Source organism: Balaenoptera physalus (genome assembly GCF_965194825.1).
Source record: "Balaenoptera physalus genome assembly, chromosome: X".
NCBI classification, from domain to species: domain Eukaryota; kingdom Metazoa; phylum Chordata; class Mammalia; order Artiodactyla; family Balaenopteridae; genus Balaenoptera; species Balaenoptera physalus.
Window position 1 is genome coordinate 89,082,588 of NC_138903.1, and position 27,521 is coordinate 89,110,108.

The 27,521-nt window shown below is 40.4% G+C and overlaps 1 protein-coding gene across 3 annotated transcripts in view; it reads right to left on the minus strand.

The window, feature by feature from the left end:
* Window positions 1-6,137: 6,137 nt before the first annotated feature.
* The window catches only part of PCDH19 (protocadherin 19), a 118,599-nt gene continuing 97,215 nt past the window's right edge, over window positions 6,138-27,521 (minus strand). For all 3 annotated transcript variants that reach the window (XM_082447520.1, XM_082447519.1, XM_082447521.1), the window contains one exon: window positions 6,138-19,506. In XM_082447520.1, coding sequence (XP_082303646.1) covers window positions 18,917-19,506 — 590 coding nt within the window. In that variant the 3' untranslated portion in view covers window positions 6,138-18,916. The remainder of the gene's footprint in view (window positions 19,507-27,521) is intronic.

Consider the following 27,521-nt stretch of genomic DNA (forward strand, 5'->3'; position numbering starts at 1 on the left):
CTGCCCATTTTTGGATTGGGTTGTCTATTTTTTGATATTGAGTTGCATGAGCTGCTTCTAAATTTTGGAGATTAATCCTTTATCAGTTGCTTCATTTGCAAATATATTCTCCCATTATGGCAGTGGTCTTTTCATCTTGTTTATGGTGTCCTTTGCTGTGCAAAAGCTTTTAAGTTTCATTAGGTCCCATTTGTTTAAATTTGTTTTTATTTCCCTTTCTCTAGGAGGTGTGTCAAGAAGGATCTTGCTGTGATTTACGTCATAGAGTGTTCTGCCTATGTTTTCCTCTAAGAGTTTTATAGTGTCTGGCATTATATTTAGGTCTTTAATCCATTTGGAGTTTACTTTTGTGTATGGTGTTACGAAGTGTTCTAATTTCATTCTTGTACATGTAGCTCTCCAGTTTTCCCAGCACCACTTATTGAAGAGGCTATTCTCCATTGTGTATTCTTGCCTCCTTTATCAAAAATAAGGTGACCAGATGTGCGTATGTTTATCCCTGGGCTTTCTATCCTGTTCCATTGATCTATATTTCTGTTTCTGTGCCAGTACCATACTGTCTTGATTACTGTAGCTCTGTACTATAGTCTGAAGTCCAGGAGCCTGATTCCTCCAGCTCCATTTTTCTTGCTCAAGATTGCTTTGGCTATTCAGGGTCTTTTGTGTTTCCATACAAATTGTGAAATTTTTTGTTCTAATTCTGTGAAAAATGCCATTGGTAGTTTGATAGGGATTGCATTGAATCTGTAGATTGCTTTGGGTAGTATAGTCATTTTCACAATGTTGATTCTTCCAATCCAAGAATATGGTATATCTCTCCATCTGTTTGTATCCTCTTTAATTTCTTTCATCACTGTCTTATAGTTTTCTGCATACAGGTCTTTTGTCTCCTTAGGTAGGTTTACTCCTAGGTATTTTATGCCTTTTGTAACAGTGGTAAATGGAGTGTTTCCTTAATTGCTCTTTCAGATTTTTCATCACTAGTGTATAGGAATGCAAGAGACTTCTGTGCATTAATTTTGTATCCTGCTACTTTACCTAATTCATTGATTAGCTCTAGTAGTTTTCTGGTAGCATCTTTAGGATTCTCTATGTATAGTATCATGTCATCTGCAAACAGTGACAGCTTTACTTCTTCTTTTCCGATTTGGATTCCTTTTCTTTCTTTTTGTTCTCTCATTGCTGTGGCTAAAACTTCCAAAACTATGTTGAAAAACAGTGGTGAGAGTGGACAACCTTGTCTTGTTCCTGACCTTAGAGGAAATGGTTTCAGTTTTTCACCATTGAGAACGATGTCGGCTGTGGCTCTGTCATATATGGCCTTTATTATGTTGAGGTAAGTTCCCTCTATGCCTACTTTCTGGAAGGTTTTTATTATAAATGGTGCTGAATTTTGTCGAAAACTTTTTCTGCATCTAATGAGATGATCATATGTTTTTTCTCCTTCAATTTGTTAACACGGTTTATCACATTGATTGATTTGCGTATATTCAAGAATCCTTGCATTCCTGGGATAAACCCCACACGATCAGGGTGTATGATCCTTTTAATGTGTTGTTGGATTCTGTTTGCTAGTATTTTGTTGAGGATTTTAGCATCCATGTTCATCAGTGATATTGGTCTGTAGTTTTCTTTCTTTGTGACATCTTTGTCTGGTTTTTGTATCAGGATGATGGTGGCCTCGTACAATGAGTTTGGGAGTGTTCCTCCCTCTGCTATATTTTGGAAGAGTTTGAGAAGGATAGGTGTTAGCTCTTCTCTAAATGTTTGACAGAATTCGCCTGTGAAGCCATCTGGTCCTGGGCTATTGTTTGTAGGAAGATTTTTAATCACACTCTCAATTTCAGTGCTTGTGATTGGTCAGTTTATATTTTCTATTTCTTCCTGGTTCAGTCACAGAAGGTTGTGCTTTTCTAAGAATGTGTCCATTTCTTCCAGGTTGTCCATTTTATTGGCATAGAGTTGCTTGTAGTACTCTCTCATGATCCTTTGTATTTCTGCAGTGTCAGTTGTTACTTCTCCTTTTTCATTTCTAATTCTATTGATTTGAGTCTTCTCCCTTTTTTTCTTGATGAGCCTGGCTAATGGCTTATCAATTTTGTTTATCTTCTCAAAGAACCAGCTTTTAGTTTTATTGATCTTTGCTATCGTTTCCTTCATTTCTTTTTCATTTATTTCTGATCTGATCTTTATTATTTCTTTCCTTCTGCTAACTTTGGGGTTTTTTGTTCTTTCTCCAATTGCTTTAGGTGTAAGGTTAGGTTGTTTACTTGAGATGTTTCTTCTTTCTTGAGGTAGGATTGTATTGCTATAAACTTCCCTCTTAGAACTGCTTTTGCTGCATCCCATAGCTTTTGGTTCATCGTGTTTTCATTGTCATTTGTGTCTAGGTATTTTTTGATTTCCTCTTTGATTTCTCCAGTCATCTCTTGGTTATTAAGTAGTGTGTTGTTTAGCCTCCATGTGTTTGTATTTCTTACAGATTTTTTCCTGTAATTGATATCTAGTCTCGCAGCGTTGTGGTCGGAAAAGATACTTGATACGATTTCAATTTTCTTAAATTTACTAAGGCTTGATTTGTGACCCAAGATATGATCTATCCTGGAGAATGTTCCATGAGCACTTGAGAAGAATGTGTATTCTGTTGTTTTTGGATGGACTGTCCTATAAATATCAATTAAGTCCATCTTGTTTAATGTATCATTTAAAGCTTGTGTTTCCTTATTTATTTTGATTTTGGATGATCTGTCCATTGGTGAAAGTGGGGTGTTAAAGTCCCCTACTATGATTGTGTTACTGTCGATTTCCCATTTTATGGCTGTTAGCATTTGCCTTATGTATTGAGGTGCTCCTAAGTTGGGCGCATAAATATTTACAATTGTTATATCTTCTTCTTGAATTGATCCCTTGATCATTATGTATTGTCCTTCTTTGTCACTTGTAATAGGCTTTATTTAAAAGTTTATTTTGTCTGATATGAGAATTGCTAATCCAGCTTTCTTTTCATTTCCATTTGCATGGAATGTCTTTTTCCATCCCCTCACTTTCAGTGTGTATGTGTCCCTAGGCCTGAAGTGGGTCTTTTGTAGAGAGCATATATACGGGTCTTGTTTTTGTATCCATTCAGCCAGTCTATGTCTTCTGGTAGGAGCATTTAATCCATTTACATTTAAGGTAGTTATAATATGTATGTTCCTATTACCATTTTCTTAATTGTTTTGGGTTTGTTATTGTAGGTCTTTTCCTTCTCTTTTGTTTCCTGCCTAGAGCAGTTCCTTTAGCGTTTGTTGTAAAGCTGGTGTGATAGTGCTGAATTCTCTTAGCTTTTGCTTGTCTGTAATGGTTTCAATTTCTCCATTGAATCTGAATGAGATCCTTGCTGGGTAGAGTAATCTTGGTTGTAGGTTTTTCCCTTTCATCACTTTAAATATGTCCTGCCATTCCCTTTTGGCTTGCAGAGTTTCTGCTGAAAGATCAGCTGTTATCCTTATGGGGATTCCCTTGTATGTTATTTGTTGTTTTTCCCTTGCTGCTTTTTATATTCTTTCTTTGTATTTAATTTTTTATAATTTGATTAATATGTGTCTTGCTGTGTTCCTCCTTGGATTTATCCTCTGTGGGACTCTCTGTGCTTCCTGGACTTGATTGACTCTTTCCTTTCCCATATTAGGGAAGTTTTCAACTATAAGCTCTTCAAATACTTTCTCAGTCCCTTTGTTTTTCTCTTCTTCTTCTGAGACCCCCATAATTCGAATGTTGGTGCATTTAATGTTGTCCCAGAGGTCTCTGAGACTGTCATCAATTCTTTTCATTCTTTTTTCTTTATTCTGCTCTGCTGTAGTTATTTCCACTATTTTATCTTCCAGGTCACTTATCTGTTCTTCTGCCTCAGTTATTCTGCTATTGATTTCTTCTAGAGAATTTTTCATTTCATTTATTGTGTTGTTCATCATTGTTTTTTGCTCTTTCATTCTTCTATGTCCTTGTTAAATGCTTCTTGTATTTTCTCCATCTATTTCCAAGATTTTGGATCATATTTACTATCATTACTCTGAATTCTTTTTCAGGTAGACTGCCTATTTCCTCTTCATTTGTTTGGTCTGGTGGGTTTTTACCTTACTCCTTCACCTGCTGTGTATTTCTCTTTCTTCTCATTTTTCTTAACTTAACTTTGTTTGGGGTCTCTTTTTCCAGGCTTCTGGTTCATAGTTCCCGTTGTTTTTGATGTCTGCCCTCAGTGGATAAGCTTGGTTGAGTGGGTTGTGTAGGCTTCCTGGTGGAGGGGACTGGTGCCTGTGTTCTGGTGGATGAGGCTGGATCTTGCCTTTCTGGTGGGCAGGACCCCGTCTGGTGGTGTGTTTTGGGGTGTATGTGACCTTATTATGATTTTAGGCAGCTTATCTGCTAATGGGTGGGGTTGTGTTCCTGTCTTGCTAGTTGTTTGGCATAGGGTGTTCAGCAATGTAGCTTGCTGGTCGTTGAGTCGAGCTGGGTCTTAGTGTTGAGATGGAGATCTCTCTCTGGGAGAGATTTCGCCTTTCGATATTATGTGGAGACGGGAGGTCTCTGGTGGACCAATGTCCTGAGCTCAGCTCTCCCACCTCAGAGGCACAGGCCTGACACCCAGCCAGAGTGCCAAGACCCTGTCAGCCACATGGCTCAGAAGAAAAGGAAGAAAAAAAGAAAGAAAGAAAGAATGAAGAGAGAAAGAAAGAAAAGAAAGTTATTAAAATAAAAAAATTTTTTAATTATTAAAAATCAAAATAGAAGAAGGGAGCAACCAAACCCAAAAACAAATCCACCAATGATAACAAGCACTAAAAACTATACTAAAAAAAAAAACCCAAAGCAAACAAAAAACAAAAACAAAAAAAAACCAGGCAGACAGAGCCCAGGACAAATGGTAAAAGCAGAGCTATACAGACAAAATCACACAAAGAAGCATACACATACATACTCATAAAAAGAGAAAAAGGAAACATATGTATATATCAATATATATAAAAACAAAAGGAAGAGACCAACCAAATCAATAAACAAATCTACCAATGGTAATAAACTCTAAATACTAAACTAAGATAAACATAAAACTAGAAACAAATTAGATGCAGAAAGCAAACCCCAAGTCTACTGTTGCTCCCAAAGTTCACCACCTCAATTTTGGGATGATTCCTTGTCTATTCAGGTATTCCAGAGATGCAGGGTACATCAAGTTGATTGTTAAGATTTAATCCGCTGCTCCTGAGGCTGCTGGGAGAGATTTCCCTTTCTCTTCTTTGTTCACACAGCTCCTGTAGTTCAGCGTTGGATTTGGCCCCGCCTCTAGATGTAGGTCACCTGAGGGTGTCTGTTCTTTGCTCAGACAGGATGGGGTTAAAAGAGCAGCTGATTAAGGGGCTCTGTCTCACTGAAGCCAGGGGGAGGGAGGGGTACAGAATGCGGGGCGAGCCTGCGGTGGCAGAGGCTGGCGTGATGTTGCAACAGCCTGAGGCATGACGTGTGTCCTCCTGGGGAAGTTGTCCCTGGATCACAGGACCCTGGCAGTAGCGGGCTGCACAGGCTCCCGGGAGGGGAGGTGTGGATAGTGACCTGTGCTTGCACACAGGCTTCTTGGTGGCTGCAGCAGCAGCCTTAGCATTTCATGCCTGCCTCTGGGGTCCACACTGATAGCTACGGCTCACGCCTGTCTCTGGAGTTCATTTAGGCGGTGCTCTGAATCCCCTCTCCTCGCACACCCCAAAACAATAGTATCTTGCCTCTTAGGCAGTTCCAGACTTTTCCGCAGACTCCCTCCTGGCTAGTTTTGGCACACTAGCCCCTTCAGGCTGTGTTCACGTAGCCAACCCCAGTCCTCTCCCTGGGATCTGACCTCAGAAGCCTGAGTCTCAGCTCCCAGCCCCCACCCGACCCGGCGGGTGAGCAGACAAGCCTCTTGGGCTGGTGAGTGCTGGTCGCACCGATCCTCTGTGCGAGAATCTCTCCACTTTGCCCTTTGCACCCCTGTTGCTGTGCTCTCCTCTGTGTCTCTGAAGCTTTCCCCCCGCCACCCCCCATTTCCGCCAGTGAAGGGTCTTCCTAGTGTGTGGAAACTTTTCCTCCTTCACAGCTCCCTCCTCGAGGTGCAGGTCCTGTCTCTATTCTTTTGCCCTACCCAGCTATGTGGGGAGTTTCTTGCCTTTTGGGAAGTCTGAGGTCTTCTGCCAGCGTTCAGTAGGTGTTCTGTATGAGTTGTTCCACATGTAGACGTATTTCTGATGTATTTGTGGGATGGAAGGTCCTCTCCACATCTTACTCCTCCGCCATCTTGAAGGTCTCTTTAAACTGGCTATTTTGTAAGCCAAAGTATGTGTTATCAGTTGGATCACTTATTGGCAACAATTACTGATCAAAAGAAAGTAAACTTTTATAGGTACTCCCCCTCTCACTTACCCCATCCTAGAACCATCTAAGCACCCTTCTCCAAACTCACACACTCACATAATTACACTCACACACAAACACACAAATACACATACACACAGCTTTTTTGTCTCCAATGCAATCAAGTTTCAGGGATAAGAAAACTGAAGATGGTGCAAAGTTAAGTGTGACATTTTTTCCTATGAGAAAATACTACAGTAAACTGTAAAGACCTTACATCTTTCAACAAAAAAAGAGCTTGAACTTTTAAAAGTCAACATGCTGCAAAAAAAAAAAAGTGGTGAGTGAAAAACAACTACTTGCAAAGTAAATTACTTTTCCTATGCATTTTTAATGCTGAAATATAACAATGAGCTAATGCTTCTTCAAAAGAAAAAGAGGAAACACCCCAAGTAGAATGAGTAAACTGAGCTGAAAACTTTGGGGAGAGAAAAGTTAACCATTAGATGCCAACCTCATAACCTCTAGAGGGTTGCACTCCACCAGCAGCTCAGGGCTTTGTACTTTTCCTTAGTAGATTTTTCCTAATTCTAAAAGTTATCATTTTCCTTCTCTCTGCCCCTGGATGTTCTTCAGTCTGCAAAACTTGGAGATGTCTCCTATTTCTGGGCCAGACTATACTCTGAATCTTCTGATTGCAGGGAAATAAAAATGTCAGCATTCCAAAAGACACAGTCTACCCAGGGTTCCAATTCTCCTTTATTCTCTGTGAAATATAAAGCCCAAGTGTACTGACAATTATTAAAGCTGTATGATGTGGATATCACATTAATTATACTATTCTCTCAACTACTATGTATGTTTGAAATTTTTCACAATACAATTCAAAAATTCAAGGCCCAAACAATTTTCAGGTATTTCTTACTTTGCTTCCAGGCTTCTACCAACAGGAAGGAATTCTAAGTTGTCTAGATGGTCCTGAACTCCAGCAGTAGCATCATACATTTGATGATTGGAGAGCAGAGAAGAGAGGGGATTTTGCCTATATCCATTCATGCAGGGAATACTGCTCAAATAAAAAAAAAAGGATGGGGCTGTTCTGACCCATTAATTAATTTTCCCAGGGCCAATTAGAATTTCCTTTTGCCTCATTTATCTTAGAGAAAAACAAGTATCTCCCTAATCTATACGTATAAAAAAAGAACAGTTTCATTATTTCAAAATGCTGCAAATCACGTTACCTTACAAGGTGATAGACACTGCAAAAGGCCTGGTTACTGTGCAGTCTGTATAATCAGAAACATCTGATATTGAAAACTGATTTCAAACACATTCTAACTGCCTGCTTTTTCTCTCCCACATGGCCCTAATTTTATTTCTCACAATTATCTTTCCTCCACTCCCCGTTGCCTATTCTGTCTCACCTACCAGGACCTCTTACCTCCCCAGCATTTTACAATTGTTCTTGCCTCTCTCCAGCCTTTATTATTTATTGATATTGATATCCTCATTTTTGGCTACAAAGAGTCAGTGAAGAATGTATCCAGGTTGGATCACTTCTCACCCTCTCCATGGCCATCACCCTGATTCAAGCTACCATTTTCTCTGGCCTGGATTATTGTAGTAGCCTCCTAATTGGTCCCTCTGCCTCTGACTTTGACCCTCTGCAGTCCATTGGTCACAGTGATACTGTTAAATTTCTGAGCCAGATTACTGCTCTGCTCAAACCTGAAGATGCCTCCTATCTCTGGACCAGATACACATGTGGCTACTAATTGTTTCTTTAGGTCTTTATTCAAAAATTACTTTCTCAGTGAGGCCTTCTCTGGCTGCCTTAACTAAAATTTCAGTAACACCCAAGAGTATCTTATTTCCCTGATTGATTGTTTTCCTCTCCTTAGCATTTATCGCAATCTGACATAACATATATTGCACTCATTTATCTTATTGTCTGTATTCCTCACAGTATGTAAACTCCATAAGGGCAAAGATTTTTGTCTATGTTGTTCATTAGTATATCCCTAGCACCTAACAGACTACCTATCATATAGTGAGTGCTCGATTAGTATTTGTTGGCTAAATGAATGAATCAGAAACCACAGTAGGTACATATATATGTCTCTGTGGGTGTGTGTTGGTGTTGGTGGGACTGTAGGTTGAAGGATAGGGTAGGAAGTGGTATTATATCATCATCTTCCTATAATCAGACCATTATAAATTCTCCCATTTAACAACTCTTTTTTTCTCATTCTTGCCCTTTAACCACCAATCACATAATAAGATCTGCCAAGTTTTCTTTCTAGTACCACTGCCACTGTCCTAATTCAGGTCCTCATACCTCATGCCTAAATTATAGCAAGAGTCTTCCACTTATTCTCCCCAATGTCCATCCCACTGTCAAACCACTCTTCAAGAAGTCTGGTACTCAGCAAGCACTCAGAGGTAATGCTTTCTGAGGCCCCTCAAAGCTTGTGCTATGTGCAATGGGCCTAGGGTTGCAGAAGTAGAGTTATGGTACATGAGGCTCAGAGAGAAGGAGGGTAGACACAGCTAGATTTCTTATGAAGTTCAGAGATGGCTTAATCCTTGAAGAAAGACAGAGACAGGCTGAAGAGGAAAACAGCTAGCTCAATTTCTCAGACACAATGGTAAGCACTAAAATGAGAGAAAAAATGTAGGAAAAAACTATACAGCTAACTATAAGATTCAAGCTTCAATATTCTCCTCAAAACTTGTGAAGTGTGTAGGTAACATCATCTGAAAATTCAAGCTAATGTGCTATGAAACAAGAGTGTCTCTTTCTTCCTCTGAGGTGTGTTCTTTGAAAAGATTCATTTTGTGAAGTTGGCTTGGAGATTGAATTTATGTTAAACTGTGCTTTACTTGTCATGTATATGTATGTACTTATTTGCATACATAGATGTGACCATTGTATATATTGAGAAAGAAAAAGAGAGAAAGAGATAGAATTTGTTTTGATTGACTGGGGTTTTTTTCTCTCTTTAGTGATCGTGAAAATTATTTTCTAGCTCATTGCTTGCTAATTGAGGTTAGGTAAACACTTCAGTTGTACTACAAGGGGAAGAAATATAGAAAATAAGAAGTATGACATATAAAGGGGACACTGGTATGGAGCGTCTCAAGATCTGGGCCTATGAGTAAGGCACTGTATGATACTGAAATATCTCTAGTTAGAGCGCTTACTACTCGGGATTGGGGGTGAGTTGCTCTGCATGTGAAAACTGGGGGATCTTTGGGGAATGCACAAAGTCCTGGGAATTGTAAACAAAAATACTTGTACACACCACTACAACAGTAAAGTTTAGTAGTTGCAACAGAGATCATCCAGCCTACAAAGGCTAAAATATATACCATATGGTCCTTTACAGAAGAAGTTTGCTGATCGTTGGCATACAGAGTTGAATAGAAAATCTCTGAGTGCATTGCAGGTAACAAGGATAATTGTTTGTGAAATGTTTGTTTTACTTATGTGTGTGTGTGATACTGAGTCATCATGCAAAATGCATTTCTTACTATGGGGCGCAATCCCCCCAAATTGAAAAGCACTCTTGTCCATATTAAGGAGTTTGGACTTCATCTTAAGAAAACCATTGACAGGTTTTAAGCAGAGTTGTGATTTAACCAGCATTTTGTTTAAGCACTATCTTTCTGGCTACAGTGTGAAGAATGTGATAAATAGAGGCAGGGTGGATGAGAGGAGGCAAATTAGGAGACTATTTCAGTCATTCAGATGAGGGATGCCGTGGCCTGGATCACAGTGGTGGCAGAGGAAAGCTTATCAGATATTTGGGGAAAAGCTCCTCTGTATTAATTTGGGGACATAAAATGCCTCTGTCTTGGTCTCTGACACTCCATATTTTTCTGCTAGAAGGAAAAAAAATGAATGCTAGAAGAGTGTTGGTAAAACATCTCAATGCATAGCATTCCCTGTAACTCAATTCTGACATCCAAAATCCTAAAGAACTATATCCCAGACTAAGTTTTGGACCACTGAGGCAAACTGGACAAGATCATTTCAATAACAGGAATTTTAAAATGGGTTTGTCTTTAAATTCTTTATATCAAGGCCTCCTTTTGGGGAAACTGGTATATTCATTACCAAAAACTTCATGCATGTAATTGGGATCATTCCTCTCCTCCCTTCCCATTTTTCTTTGTCTGACTTCACTTCCTAGTTTAGCTCCGTGTTAAGGCCCTTGCTGACTAAGAAGGACCAGATAAAGGGCCTTTGGGGGCCTCTCAACACCTCTTCGACCCCACTTGAACAATGAGGCAGGCATGGGAACAAATTCCTAGGCCTCTGGTGGCCAAGTGTTCACAACTGATGCAGCCACTTTTCTCAGCTAATTTTTCTGACTCCTTGATATCTTTCTTTGCAATAGCCTGTGTTTCAATTTCTTTTCAAGTATGCCGCCCATCCCCACCCTCACTACCACCCTGTTTTAGCCTTCAACCTACCTCACTTTCAACCAACTTTTTGGACCTAAAAAAGTCACCAAGGCCTGTTGTAAACATATATTGGGATTGACTCCAGCTGTGCTGACCTGTAACACACATGAATACATCCTTGACAGATTGCTTGAAACCCAGAGGGACAGATGAACATAGGGTTACCAGACCTTCATTTCAAGGGCTGTTGACTAGCTAGTGTGCACAGACTCTAAAAGGAGCCATAGTTGTGTCGTGCATGACTAATGCAACTTGAAAGGCAGGTACTGGCTATAGAAGGAGTAGGGAGTTGCCTATGAGGCTGATCAAAAGACCCCTGGCTTAAAAATCCCACTGCTGCAATCACTTCTTTGGACCATGACACTGAGTTCACAAAAATCTCAGTTAAAATGTCGATATGTTTTTCAGATGGATAAATGCCTTAAGATATTAGCATCCATTGTTAATACTCTAGTAAGGAAGAACTTACCAGGTTGATTATTTGTCCCTTAAGAGTAGTTGAGAAGAGTGATAATTTCTAAGTAGATAGACATGGTTTTCAATTGTAGCTCTGCTACTTAGTAGTCGTGTGACCTTGGGCAAGTCTCCTAAGCTCTCTAAGCCTCAATTTACTTGTGTATAAAATGGAGATAGCATCATCTACTACATAAAGTTACTGTGAGGATAAAATGAGATGATGTTTGCAAAACATCTGGTACATAATAGGTGCTCAATAAACGTTTGACTCCCTTAAACCCTAGCCGAGAAAAATCATAGAAGAGATGGGATTCAGCTAAATTTTAGAGATAAAGTGGAGAGGGAAGTAGGGAGACCCTTACAAGAGAGATGAGACCTCTGGTTGGGGAGATGGGGTATACTGGAAAACCTAGACAGCTAAAAGAAATTCAGGCTTTGGGCACCTGAGGAAAGTCAAGACGCAAAAACACACAGAAAAGGAGAGTAGGGAAGTGTTGGGACCATTAGCCCAGCTCCCGCCTCACTTCCAGGCAGAAACAGCAGGTGTTCCTAACAGGGCCCAATGGACTCCCTGCAGTGCACTGATCCTTGAGAGAGTGGGATGGGGTTACGGCCAGTGAGCCAGGAATTGCATGTAATGGAGAGAATCTTGTATCACTTCCCACCTAGCCTCCTTCTCCACCTCAAAAGCAGTACAAGAATGCAGTGTCAGACATGTGCAACTAGGTCATTTGCCAACATGAAGGAAGGTTAAGGACCCAAAACTCTAAGAGGACACCTCTCTGCTTCCATCCTGGAGAATTTTGTTTTGGGGGTTAAGGGTCTGATCCCCTTACAAGCCGTGGCAGTGCATCCAAGATGCTCCTCTCTCAGGCATATCTCTACCCCCAAACCAAAATAGTAAAAATGGTTAGTGCTATCTTTGTTCCTGGAGCAGCTGTCACCTCCTATCAGAAAACACCCTCTTAGGCATCAATTCCCAACATGGTTTCTTGACTCCCAACACAGCAAACCAGTGACACATTTGAGGTAAGTCAAAAGCACTCTGTTAACCAAAATGAAGAGGGGATTATTTTAATGATTTGTTTTATTGTGTTTTATAAATTTGAATAGTTTTGAGGTTATGCCTCTAATCTGGTCACTCTCCCATGTTAGGTAGAGGTACACAGTAGTGGTCCATGACCTTGGATATACCTATGTTGCATATGTGAATGCCCTTCATTACATGAGAATTTATTTATTTATTTATTTATTGCTCATTCTTTGAAGGATCTAATTTTAAAGGAGGAGTTGCCATTTCTTTGGGGACCAAAAAACAAAAGGTAGATGGAAGAGAGTCAAAAAACTTTTCTTTGCCCTCTTAGTGTGGACTAACCCAGAAGCACTCATAATGGCCTTCTAAGACATAATGCCCTCCAAGCAAGTGACAGACCAGCCTCCCTCCAATACACCTTTATGAACATCTGTGAGTCTGTGTGAACATCTGCACCTATACCAATGTATGTGACTTGCGTGTCCCCCCGTGTCCATGTTTGCTTTCTGTTAAACTGCAGAACCAAATAGCTGGCTATTGCTGCGGCTTTAGGGCTAATTCTGGGAAATAAGATGCAATCTCAATTTAATACATGTCGGTAGAGATAACAGGAAGATGGAGATCCGGGGAAGCAGTGGATTTCCTTGAGATCATTTTTTTTAATTGTCCAGAGAGAGTAGGTCATGCTGAAGCAACTTAGCCTTTAAACACTAAAGGCAGTATTTGGAAATGGTCTGCCATGCTCCCTTTTTTTCCTCCACTCTGATTTTTTTTCCTGCCAGTTGCAGCCAGAATGAATACTTACAGCGCAAGTGCTAAGTCTCAGAGAATAATAGTTTGGATAAAGAAAGCTTGTCAGGGCTTTCACTGCAGCCTTGTTATGTGCAAAGTCAGAGCCTCTCCTGTTGCTTCTTTCAAACCTGAAGGCATCAAAGGGGCAGCCAGGTCATCTTTGTTTTAAACTCTCTTTTCCCCTGCTGTCAGCCTCTACTATTTCTCACCTTTTTTAAAATTAATTCTTCAGAGAAGACCCACTGTGAAGTTGGCCTGAAATGGTTTATTTTAAAGAATGGTTTTAGTGCTCTTGTGTAAAGTACCACCCAGGAAAGTCGTTTACCACTCCAGATATGAATGGGTCTCCCTCCTCAGAAAAAGGTATTGACTGGGGTGGGAAGGAGAGAGGTACTGAGGAAATGACTGGAGCCTGGCTGAAGGAAGAATCCCCTCTTAGTTGGAGAGTTGGTGATTGTGTGAAATGAAAAAGGCAAAAGAAATCCTTTAGGTCTGAACATCAGTGAGCCCACCCAGGGCTGGTTCCCTCCTGGACCTTATAGTCACCCCCACGCCCCAGCCAACCAACACACTCCGAGACACATTTCACCGAACTATCATTTTTCCGTAATAGCCTTTAATACTAAAATGCATTAAATTTTTGAAGCAGAGAAAACACATTAAGGGGAAAACAGAGAACCACCAGATAAAAGGAAACAATGTGGCAGATAACACCGTCTAAAACATAACTGTAATAATTTAATAAAGCTGCTTTATCATCTTCATAAAATAGAGAGAGTGGTGATTCTTTTTTGTCTTTTTTCTTTTTACAATGATTCAATCACTGTGAAAATGTACATAACATACAGATCAGCATATACAACAATTTCATCTTCATATAGTCAGCAACAGAGACTGCTTAATGAGACATACTGTACTTGCATCCCTCTAAATTTCCACCCTGGTTTGACACGTAAACAGTAATAGTGTCATCAGGCTCATTCCCCTCACTAGAGGAGCGAAGGCGTAAGCCTTTTGCAACTAATACCTTAGCATTCAAATAGCACAAGGAGGTATTTGTTGCTGAATTTCTAGCTCGAGCTAGTCTGGCTCTTGGTCATTAAAGTCTGTATCCTAGCCTTCCTCAGCTGAACGCCAGCCAGTGCCAGTAAAAATCTACTTAACCAGTGCTGTAATGGTGTTAGCTGGTTTGTTTGCTAAGGTTGACAGCAACTTTCAGTTAGTAACAAGGTCATCTTTAATTGCCAACACAGCTGGAGCAACAATCAGCATCATCAGTTTTCCCTAATGACCTACAGTGCTTTCCAATCAAGATCAAGTTTTTGTGGGTTGTTCCTTACCAAGAGCGCCTTACGATATATATTTCAGACAAGGTGGTTGATTTTCTTTGTTTTACAAAAGCAATATGAGTTCTATTGGAAATTAATTCACTTTGCACAACATGTGACCCACAGGCCAGTTCCAGCCTCACAAGAAAACAAAGAGAGCTGCAATAACTTCATTAGGACAATGTGTTTTGCTCTGGAATATTTCATATCAATATAAAGCCACCCAGTCCCAGCCCCACCCCCACACATCCCCTTTGAATATTACTTTGTTACATACTTAAACTAAAGAACAACATCTCAATACACTTCAGTGTCAGCAGATACAATTTGACTCATGAAATGACATCCTTAAATGTAACTTTACCAAGAAGGCAAACACTAGGACTGTATACAATGGACTTCTTAAGCTCATTTATGCCAGTTTTTCAAAGGCAGGGTCTTATTACCCTGGGTAAAGAGCCAAGTGGACCAGACTTGTCAGGATGCTTTGGGGAACATTCAACATCAAAATGATCCCCATAAAGTGAATTGGAATCCCAGCCAGAACTTCTATTATGTACAATAATAATCCTTTTCCCACCCTGAATGCCCAGTCAAGCTATCGCTACACCCTTGCCTCTCCCAGAACTGCCCTTTATCCTTGCTGCTTCAAGTGAACTGCTTTTGTTTTGCTTGTTAATATGATAGAGCTATACGAAAAGTTCAACTGAATTCCCTTCAGACAATCAGCTGTATGCTGAAGTAACACTATTGGGATGACACTCTGGGTGGTTCCAATTTTCAGAGTTCTAAGTTGTATTCCTTTAATATTTTTGATTAGTAGTCAGCGGGTCACCAACTAATCAGTTTAAATGGGCACCTTAGGTACAATTAGCTCTATTAGGCAGGTTTACACTGGAGCAGTGATACTCAAAGTGTGGTCCCTGGACCAGCTGCATCAGCATCACCTGGGAATTTTGAAATCAGCAAAGACTCAGGCCCCATTCCAGACCTACTGAACCAGAAACTCTAAGTGCGGGGCCCATCAACCCGTGCTTTAGCTAGTCCTCAACCTTTAGTGGGCATCTGATCCATATGGATTGCTAGGTCCCGCCTCCAGAGGTTCTGCTTCAGTTGGTCTGCATGAGGATGGAGAGTTACCATTTCTAACAAGTTCCCAAGTGATGTTGGTGTTGCTGGTCCAGGGACTACACTTTGAAAATCAGGAACTGCGGGGTCCCTTGGCCCATTACCTATTTGGGCAATAAGGTGGGCCATAATTTACTCTACTAGCTTTAAGAGAATCAAGGGGATGGTTAGTTTCCTTCTGAACAGGTTCATAGATTAGTCAGTATAGAGAAAAGAAAAAAGAGACTCCACACATCATGGCTCCCTTCTTCCTATTCCTTGTATGTAGTATATTCCCATATTTGGGGAAAAGCAATCAATCAATGCAAACTAAAACATTTATATTGCATGAAGACATTCATCTGCTCAGGGACGTGCCCAAAACAGTTATTAGTAAAGCAAGTCACGTCTCAACACCAACTCCTCCCCAAAAGGGACATCAGAATAAATGGAATAGAACTCCCTACAATTTAGGAACTGAAATTGCTGCCTCATACTTAAATGTGTAACATGTTTAGAGAGGAAAAGAAGAGAATATTTGGCCCTCTGGCCTTTGTGGCTTTTCATCAGACATGCTCAAAAGAAGGGGAGAAAAACATGAGCCGAAAGAGAAATTTAGGATCCTTACACAAAATTCCTATTTGCAGCCACAGCCTGCCTATAAAACCAGCTTACAAAGCCCTCCTAGGATGCACTTGTGCTTCTGGGAGGATGTATACATCAAACAACTGTAGAGGGGGGAAAAAAAGATATTTTCTTAATGAAGGGAATTCTCTGAACATGCTCAATAAAGGGTTTGGAAGCCAAAAAAATGTCTGATTGCCCATTGAGAACAAAGTTTTTTGAGAAGGAAAAAGGATTGGTCTATCGCTTAAAACTGAATTCTGGAAAAAAAAATTGGAGGAAAAAAAACACAAGAGAAAAGCAGAATCAATGTCACTGTTACACTAACCATTTTAAACTTGGCTGTTTTAAAATGGTTAGTGTAGAGACATGGCAGCCAGTGGCCCCTCTGGCTCAATAGCCACATAACATTGAATGCTCCCACTTGCCACAATCTTTTCAGCTCCCTCATTCTGACTGAGCATAATAAGAAATACACCTATACAAAAACTGTCAAATCTGACTTGAAAGTGACCTTGAGGTGGTAGCTAACAACATGATATCAGGATGGATCAGGTGAGGAACAGTCTAAATTCTACAGGCAGCCATCATAACTTAAGTGGAAAAAAATTAATTTTTAACGTGTTAATCAAATAGTCTATTCACTTGCAAACAGAAATAAATACCTAATTCAAAATCTACTACTAAAATGAAATGAATCAAAGGGGAAAAAAGCAAGAGAATAAAATGAGCCAAAATGAAGATGCTATGGTAATTGATTTCTATTTGTGTCAGTTTCAGAGGGAAATTTGCAGCCACACCAATATTTTGCATGAGGTAGTATTCAGCACTGAATAAGAAATAAGGATGAATTTGTAGCTTCATTATAACTTCTTTTTCAGAAATATTCTCCCCTACGTAACCCCATCCCCACTGCCTTACCCACCCCCCCAAAACCCTCCCTCCTGCAAAAGAAAATATTCCTAGTAATGTATAATGCCAGAAACTCAGGCAAAAATAACTAAAACATTTAAAAGAGCAGACTTATCTACCTAAATTTAAGAAAATAAATCCTCTTTTGCATTCTTAGTGCTCTAACCTCTAAGCCTTTTTTTGCTGGATACTCTTGAATTTCAAAAAATGAAACAAATGAGAACATAACCACAAAACTTGTTTCTCTAGAAACAACTCTTTTAAGACCAAGGCAGAGCAAAGGTGACATATTTGTTTATTTTTAAATAATGAACTCTTAGGCTGCAAGAATACTATGTTGGCTAGTGAATATTAATAGACAGTTAATAAACAGGGGAGTTCGAGGAATGTTAAACAAACAAAAAAAGAATGTAACAAACTTGTTAATAAAAAAGGTGTATTCCTAGCCTACAGCAAAGAGTTAGCTAAATGTAAAGCATTTTTAATAGTTTCCTGTTCACATTTTTAATTTAAAAAAAGTGTTAGTCATAAAAAGACGAGTTCAAGTGTCCAAGTGTCTCCATTCAGAAGGCACAGTAATTGAATTAATGATGCTGTTACCTGTTACCTGTCTTTTCCTAAATGTACACTTTGTACTGCTTACTCTATCCCTATTTATAATCCTACGATACAGAGCAACATGGAGTTCTCAATTCCAGCCCATGACATGCTTTGCAGTCTAATTCTAATCGTGACGGGGAAACACTGAATCAGGAAGTGTGTGTCTGGAAAGATGCTCATTTAGAACTCAAAATAGATTCAGTCTTTCTGAGTTTTAGATGATTGGAGATAAGGAATTTCTAAGCCTGGAAACTGATAACTTCAGGAGCAACTTTTCTGTTCAGGGCCTGAAAATTAGAAAAATTGATCTCATAAAACTTTCAGCACAGTATTTCTGACAGCTGCAAATTAGATAGCAGAATATCCAAAAATGTCTTTCTGCAATGATCTATCATGGATCTGGGCAGAAGACTGAAAGTCAGGAAAAATACCCTGCAACGTGGTGAGCAACCACTCCCTGGGTAGACTCTGTGAGTGAGTATCCTCCAAGTACTCAATCCATATGTGTGGTGTTACTCATTCACTTGTTGTCTCAGTTGTTTGCACTTTGTTTTTATCTGTAGTTTTATTTTAGTTTTTTAAGGAAAAAACACCAACTTCTAAAAGCCTTTTGCCATCACCACACACATAGCAATTTGCAATATCAAATATGACAATAGCACAGCTAGCAAAAGGGTTCTTAAAGCAGGGGTGTCCACAGCAAAGTAGCGGCATCGGAAAGTACTCGAGCTTCAGAAACAACCATTTGGGGGCTTGATTTCACATCACTGAAATCAATGAATAGTACACAATAAATGACCATTAACTTGTCTACACTACAAAACAGTGGCGAGCCTATTAAAGGTGTTCAGAGCTTTTTTTTTTTTTTGCTTTTTTTAAATGTAATCCTCCACAAACAATGGTAATTTTTATTATAATTTTGACATACAAAAATATATAAATCCAAACACTTAATACATAATACTTTTCACAACTGAATTTGTCTCTGTTTCCCCAACATCAAGGCCCCATGAACAACTCAAGCCAAAGCTAATTTGCTCCAATGGAACACCCCTGCTGCCTGTTGAAACGAGAGGGATTGTCACAGAATGATAGTCACTTATAAACAATACATTTAGGGAAAGCTCTGAAATACAGCCACTCAAGAACCAACCATTGGTGAGCAATTAAAACGATCAGCTCCTGCTTCTTTGCTAGCCAGCATGGTTTCTCTCTCTTCTTCCCCAAGACTGATTTAGAGAACGATATCCTTCAGACGCTTCACGCCAGGAGACTCTTTGTCTCGACCTTCCTTCAGAATAGGGTTGACCTCATGCACGACTTTCTCGCCATCAGCTCCACGGGGTTCAGCTTCAGAGGGACGAGAAGGGCCATTGTTGACATACTGCTCCAGATCACGGGCCGGGGGCGCCAGGGCAACGGTGTAAGACACAGAAGGCTTAGTAGGCAGAGGGCTCTTGAGGTGCAGAGGGGAGGTGACAGGGCTAATAGCCTCACAGCCATTGCCTGCCTCCCGGATAGCGCCGTTAACTTTGGGGCTGCAGATGGTCACATCAACAGTCCTCCTGCCTTTCAGGGTGGGCCTCTCCTCAGCTGGGTGGTCGCTGACATCCTTTCCAAAGGTTGCGAAAGTCCGCTTGGTGGGGCCGCAGTCATCATAAGCTTCAACATCGGCAGCAGTAGCTTCAATGGACAGTGCAATGATGTTCCTCACATGCTCAGGGGACTTGGAGCGGGTGGGCATGGGGTTCCGGGGCATCCAGCACCTGTCAGAGTGGCCAAGAATCCGGCATTCTTCCCTGCAATGAAATCCTTCATTCTGATCTGTTTGGAGAAAATAAAATGTCAATTTCATCAGCTTTTCCCAGGAATCATTGTTAGTCCCCAGTGTTCTGGTTTCTTAGGTACCCACAGGCCCTTCTGGGAAATGATACTTTTAGATAGTCCTTTGTTGCCTTTTGGGACAAGTGTGAAGAATTGGATTTTTAAAAAGCTGCAGACCTCCCCCTCAATACCCTCCCCTCCTTTTTTATTTTTATTTTTGTTGCCGCTCCCACTGCTGACAAAACTAAAAACCGAAAGGGAAACACAGTGTGATGAAAAAATATATTTTTAAGAAGTTTATCCTGACTGTAAAGGTGCTGAGAGTCAGCATTTTTATCAACAACTCCTGTTAAAAATCAACTGTGTTTGAAACTGGTTCCAGCAGAAGAGGGAGTGGAGGCAGAGCAGGGAATCCAACAGTCGGTATATCTGAGAAGTTTTGGCCATGTTTTTGAGCAATAGCACTGTCAACCACATTCCCACCCTACCTGTTAATGATAGGCAGTGCTTAATTTTAGACTAGTAACACTGCTTTCTTTGAAAACCCAATCACGTCACTTCTTTTTGACCACCAGTCCCACCAGCCAATCTCCTCACTAAACCATTTACATAATTTCATTTCCCATCAGAAGGAATATATTGAGATCTCTTCCTTACATGTGACCCAGAAGGTTCAATTGGCCTTATGCACACATCACTCATAGATTGAACATCATTTAATTATACCCAACTAGCCACCCCTCCTTATCTTTCTTATCTGCAGTTTCATTAGGGTCATATTTCTTAAAATAATTCTTTCATGGATTACTTTAACCCTATCATAGAAGATCTCAGCAAACAGCATTCATAATTATTGGCAAGACATGCTTTGCTCTTTTCATATCGGTTCATTTAGAGTTAAGGTTTTAATTTGGCTCTCAGAAAGGCTTTCTACAGGGGCTTCACTAAAGCATGGACCCAGGGTTAACGTCTACCTGTCCACTGGAAAACTGTTAATGTCTGGTTTACAGCTCTAGTTTTCCAGATCAATTTATATTTGTTACATTCTTGCATGAGGATGACCTAATGAAAATTTTCATCACATTGCACAATGCATCAAAATATTAGCAGCTTAACATTTATAGAAATCCTTGGGGCAGGATCGGAGGAGGTGGGGAGACCAGAAGAGATCGCAAGGACAAAAAAGTACATGTCAAAAAAAAGTTATAAATATGCTCTGTGGCTGCTTTTTTTTTTTGCAGGAAGAAGTCTGCAATTCAGGGTCTTGCCTGATATTAGTCTATATATAACACACCTTCCTTATACAATTGTATTTCTGTGTTTTAGTCTGTTTCTTGATTTTTTTAAAGAGTAAATGATGGAGCAAAGAGGCACTGCTCTTCCTCAATCATCGAAAGTTATTTTGGCAAAGGGGCGCTTGGGAGGGGGCTCAAGAAATAATGGTTGAATTGGGTGTATACTTCATCATTTGGAGAAAAAGTGTTAGAAGCAGCTAAACGTCAAGGCCTAATCCAGGCTGAGTCCAGATTTCAACACAACTCTGGAAATGGCCTTTAACCTAGTCTAAAGTATGGAAAGGCCAACCAAAGGTAAGACCTCCTTCAATGTACCTGGACACAATTTGCCGACTTATCTTTAGGATGGCCATTTTAAGCCCCCTTTCAGTACTGAAGAATGAAACTTTCAGAATTTTGCAGAGGTGCAACCAAATAGCAAATGAGCATTATCACCAAGAAGATAAGTGCCTTCCCCATACACAGGACAATGCTTCTGCAATCTCCAGCACAGTTCCATGTCAGGGTTGCCTGGCCACCTCTGCAAAATGAGGGTTTGTCAAAAGCCCTTTCTCTGCCTCTTCCCTGAAAACTCTCAGTGCTGCCATCTGATAACTTATCATTATTCAAAACACATATGTTCTTAGAGAGTGAAGTAAGTCAGAAAGAGAAAAACAAGTATTGTATATTAACGCATACATGTGGAATCTGAAAAAATTGGTATAGACGATCTTATTTACAAAGCAGAAATGGAAACACAGACGTAGAGAACGAACATATGGATACCAAGGGGGAAAGGGAGGGTGGGACAAATTGGGAGATTGGGACTGACATGTAAACATTATTGATACTATGTATAAAATAGATAACTAATGAGAACCTACTGTATAGCACAGGGAACTCTACTCAATGCTCTGTGGTGACCTAAATGGGAAGGAAATCCAAAAAAGAGGGAATATATGTATACGTATAGCTGATTCACTTTGCTGTACAGTAAAAACTAACACAACATTGTAAAGCAACTATACTCCAACAAATATTTTTTTAAAAAAATACACATATGTTCCTGGGAGGCAGAAAGTATGAAAGTATGGGAAACATGTTGGGATATACTTGGGAAACACTTTGTGTAGACCCAAACATTATGAGTGGAAGAGTCTATAGCTGATCCACCCACATTCAATTTCATCCAAATCTAGTGTTTTCCCCAAGAGACCCCAGGATCCCTCCAGTAGGAAAGAATTCACACCTTCAGAGTTTCCCCAAAAGATGCTTGTTCCTCAACATTTCCTCTGAGGCTTATCTCATAACTCTAGAGTAATAGCTCTAAAGAATTAGTTTGAGTGTTTGTTTGGAGGTGGGGAGTAAGGAGGTGCAAGTGGGGGAACAGTTCAATAACTAACTTCCATTTCTGTAACTCTGAGTGAGCTCCCTGGAAATCAGAAAAAAAAAGAAAAGAAAAAAATGTCTGGAAGGCTGTGGGATCCCTATCCTTTTTGTCCACAAGTTAGGGCACAGAGGCAGAGAGGCCTTAACCTTTGAGCCATGGAACCACAGCCATATGACCAGCTATGAAGAGGAAATCCCAGCTGACCTTCAGACTGATATTACAGGCCACTTGCTCATACTCCCAGAGCAGAACAGTGATGAATGACAATCTAGTAGAATCTTCTCAATAGGCTCAACATAAAGCTCTCTTAAGTTTCTTTTAACTTTTTAGTTTCAAGTAGCTATCTTAAAATTTGAAGAGGCAGTTCTTTTCTCAGCACAATTCATTAAGAGAACGCCATTCATGTGTCACCCCAAATCCACATACAGTGCTCCTTCCCTATGGTAGGCTGCTTCAAATGAACAACATAAGGAGACCTGGATCCCCAGCATACACAGAGGGCAGAGACCCCAGAAGTAGATACCTCTAAGATCTTATGAATTGAGAAAGACCAGAGCAGGGAACTCAATCATCTCAGAAGCTTCTCTGCAAAGACAGTGCTTGCTTTCAGCTTGCCCACTGCCTAAGTGAATAGATCACTCTCTGGGAAGAGAAAAAGGTAAACTCACTCAGCACCCCCAGGAACGCAATCGGTCTAAGCCTACACACCAACCTCACTAAGCCCACCTCAGCCCTTTGGGAGCTAGAATAATATGCAATTTTCTTCAGTTAATTATGTGTACATATTAGGTACACTGCTCTTACACCATGCAAGTGAAGACTTGAATCTGAAAGACTCATTTACTCACAATGTCTCACTCCTGGTTTAGATCTGATCTCTTTATTTCCTTAAATCCTTACCAAGGGCAGTGACTTGCTGCTTATCATTTTAGTATCAAACAACACTCAGTGACATTAGTCCATACTATTGAAACAAAATCTAACCTAGCTTTAGTGTTTATAGACATATGAAATATGAAAGAAAATATGGAGAATATAGATGGACAGAAAGAATATCTTCCCAGACCAAGGTAACCTACATTCATAAATGCAATGCAGATGAATTACCTTTAAAAATCAGAACTTCAGTTTAGTAAGGAAATTAAGTGTCCTTTAAAAGTGAGAGGGGGGAACTTCAAGACAGCGGAGGAGTAAGACGTGGAGATCACCTTCCTCCACACAAATACATCAAAAATATATCTACATGTGGAACAACTCCTACAGAACACCTACTAAATGCTGGCAGAAGACCTCAGACTTCCCAAAATGCAAGAAACTCCCCATGTACCTGGGTAGGGCAAAAGAAAAAAGGAAAAACAGAGACAAAAGAATAGGGAGGGGACCTGCACCTCTGGGAGGGAGCTGTGAAGGAGGAAATGTTTCCACACACTAGGAAGGCCCTTCACTGGCAGAGACGGGGGGATGGGCAGGGGGGTGGGCGGGGGGAAGCTTCAGAGCCACAGAGGAGAGCACAGCAATAGGGGTGCAGAAGGCAAAGCGGAGAGATTCCTGCACAGAGGATCAGTGCCCACCAGCACTCACCAGCCTGAGAAGCTTGTCTTTTCACCCGCTGGGGAAGGTGAGGGTTGGGAGCCAAGGCTCGGGCTTCGGAGGTCAGATCCCAGGGAGAGGACTGGGGTTGGCTGTGTGAACACAGCCTGAAGGAGACTAGAGTGCCACAGCTAGCTGGGAGGGAGTCTGGGAAAAAGTCTGGACCTGCCTAAGAAGCAAGAGACCATTGTTTCAGGGTGCGTGAGGAGACGGGATTAAGAGCACCGCCTAAATGAGCTTCAGAGACAGGTGCGAGACACAGCTATCAGCGCGGACCCCAGAGACGGGCATGAGATGCTAAGGCTGCTGCTGCAGCCACCAAGAAACCTGTGTACAAGCAGAGGCCACTCTCCACACCTCCACTCCCAGGAGCCTGTGCAGCCTGCCACCGCCAGGGTCCCATGATCCAGGGACAACTTCCCCAGGAGAACACACGGCGCACCTCAGGCTGTTGCAATGTCATGCCGGCCTCTGCCGCCACAGGCTCGACCCGCATTCCGTACCCCTGCCTCCCCTTGGCCTGAGTGAGCCAGAGCCCCCTAATCAGCTGCTTTAACCCCATCCTGTCTGGGTGGGGAACAGACGCCCTCAGGCGACCTACATGCAGAGGTGGGTCCAAATCCACAGCTGAACCCCAGAAGCTGTGCGAACAAAGAAGAGAAAGGGAAAGGCTTCTCCCAGCAGCCTCAGGAGCAGTGGATTAAATCTCCACAATCAACTTGAGGTACCCTGCATCTGTGGAATACCTGAAGAGACAACGAATCATCCCAAAATTGACACAGTGGACTATGGGAACAACTGTAAACTTGGGGTTTGCATTCTGCATCTAATCTGGTATCTGGTTTTATGTTTATCTTAGTTTAGTATTTAGAGCTTATTATCATTGGTAGACTTGTTTATTGATTTGGTTGCTCTCTTCCTCTTTTTAATTTGTATATATATATTTTTTCCTTTTTCTCTTTTTCTGGGTGTGTATGTGTATGCTTCCTGGTGTGAATTTGTCTGTATACCTTTGCTTTTACCATTTGCCCTAGGTTATCTCTGTCCAGTTTTTTTTGGTTGGGTTTGTTTTGTTTTGGAGTTTTTTTTAGTATAGTTTTTAGCACTTGTTATCATTGGTGGAATTGTTTATTGGCTTGGTTGCTCTCTTCTTTTGTTCTTTCTTTTTTTTATTACTTTTTTAAATTTTTAATTTGATTTTATTTTTTATTTTAATAACTTTCTTTTCTTTTCTTTCTTTCTCTCTCTCTCTCCTCTTTCTTTCTTTCTTTCTTTCTTTCTCTCTCTCTCTCCCTTTCTTTCTTTCTTTCTTTCTTTCTTCCTTTCTCTCTTTCTCTCTTTCTCTCTTTCTCTCTTTCTCTCTTTCTTTCTTTCTTTCTTTTCTTCCTCTCTCTCCCTTTTCTTCTGAGCCGTGTGGCTGACAACGTCTTGGTGCTCCAGCTGGCTGTCAGGCCTGAGCCTCTGAGGTGGGAGAGCCGAGTTCAGGACACTGCTCCACCAGAGACTTCCCAGCCCCACGTAATATCAAACGGTGAAAGCTCTCCCAGAGACATCCATTTCAACGTTAACACCCAGCTCCAATCAACGACAAGCAAGCTACACTGCTGACCAAAAAACTAGCAAGACAGGAACACAACCCCACCCATAAGCATAGAGGCTGCCTAAAATCACAATAAGGTCACAGACATGCCAAAACACACCACCGGACATGGTCCTGCACACCAGAAAGACAAGATCCAGCCTCATCCACCAGAACACAGGCACCAGTCCCCTCTGTCAGGAAGCCTACACAACCCACTGAACCAACCTTACCCACTGGGGGCAGACAGCAAAAACAAAGGGAACTACGAACCTGTAGCCTGTGAAAAGGAGACCACAAACACAGTAAGTTAAGCAAAAAGAGAAGACAGAGAAAATCACAGCAGATGATGGAGCAAGCTAAAAACCCACCAGACCAAAGAAATGAAGAGGAAACAAGCAGTCTACCTGAAAAACAATTCAGAGTAATGATAGTACAGATGATCCAAAATCTTGGAAATACAATGGATAAAATAAAAGAAACATTTAGCAAGCACATAGAAGAATGAAAGAGCAAACAAACAATGATGAACAACAAAATAAATGAAATTAAAAATTCTCTAGAAGGAATCAATAGCAGAATAACTGAGGCCATAGTACAGATAAGTGACCTGGAAGATAAAATAGTGGAAATAACTACCACAGAGCAGAATAAAGAAAAAAGAATGAAAAGAATTGAGGACAGTTTCAGAGACCTCTGGGACAACATTAAACACACCAACATTTGATACAAAAACAAGACCCGTATATATGCTGTCTACAAGAGAACCACTTCAGACCTAGAGACACATACAGACTGAAAGTGAGGGGATGGAAAAAGATATTCCATGCAAATGGAAATCAAAAGCAAGCGGGAGTAGCAATTCTCATATCAGACAAAATAGACTTTAAAATAAAGACTATTACAAGAGACAAAGAAGGACACTATGTAATGATCAAGGGATAAATCCAAGAAGAAGACATAACAATTGTAAATATTTATGCACCCAACATAGGAACACCTCAATACATAAGGCAAATGCTAACAGCCATAAAATGGGAAATAGACAGTAACACAATCACAGTAGGGGACTATAACACCTCACTTTCACCAATGGACAGATCATCCAAAATGAAAATAAATAAGGAAATATAAGCTTTAAAAGATACATTAAACAAGATGGACTTAATTGATATTTATGGGACATTCCACCCAAAAACAACAGAATACACATTTTTCTCAAGTGCTCATAGAACATCCTCCAGGATACATCATATCTTGGGTCACAAATCAAGCCTTGGTAAATTTAAGAAAATTGAAACCAAATCAAGTATCTTTTCCGACCACAACGCTATGAAACTAGATATCAATTACAGGAAAACATCTGTAAAAAATACAAACACATGGAGGCTAAACAATACACTACTTAATAACCAAGTGATCACTGAAGAAATCAAAGGGGAAATCAAAAAAAACCTAGAAACAAATGACAATGGAGACACGACAACCCAAAACCTATGGGATGCAGCAAAAGCAGTTCTAAGAGGGAAGTTTATAGCAATACAATCCTACCTTAAGGAACAGGAAACATCTCAAATAAACAACCTAACCTTGCACCTAAAGCATTAGAGAAAGAAGAACAAAAAACCTCCAAAGTTAGCAGAAGGAAAGAAATCATAAAGATCAGATCAGAAATAAATGAAAAAGAAATGAAGGAAATGATAGCAAAGATCAATAAAACTAAAAGCTGGTTCTTTGAGAAGATAAACAAAATTGATAAACCATTAGCCAGACTCATCAAGAAAAAAAGGGAGAAGACTCAAATAGAATTAGAAATGAAAAAGGAGAAGTAACAACTGACACTGCAGAAATACAAACAATCATCAGAGATTACTACAAGCAACTCTATGCCAATAAAATGGACAACCTGGAAGAAATGGACACATTCTTAGAAATGCACAACCTGCCGAGACTGAACCAGGAAGAAATGAAAATATGAACAGACCAATCACAAACACTGAAACTGAGACTGTGATTAAAAATCTTCCAACAAACAAAAGCCCAGGACCAGATGGCTTCACAGGTGAATTCTATCAAACATTTAGAGAAGAGCTAACACCTATCCTTCTCAAACTCTTCCAAAATATAGCAGAGGGAGGAACACTCCCAAACTCATTCTACGAGGCCACCATCACCCTGATAC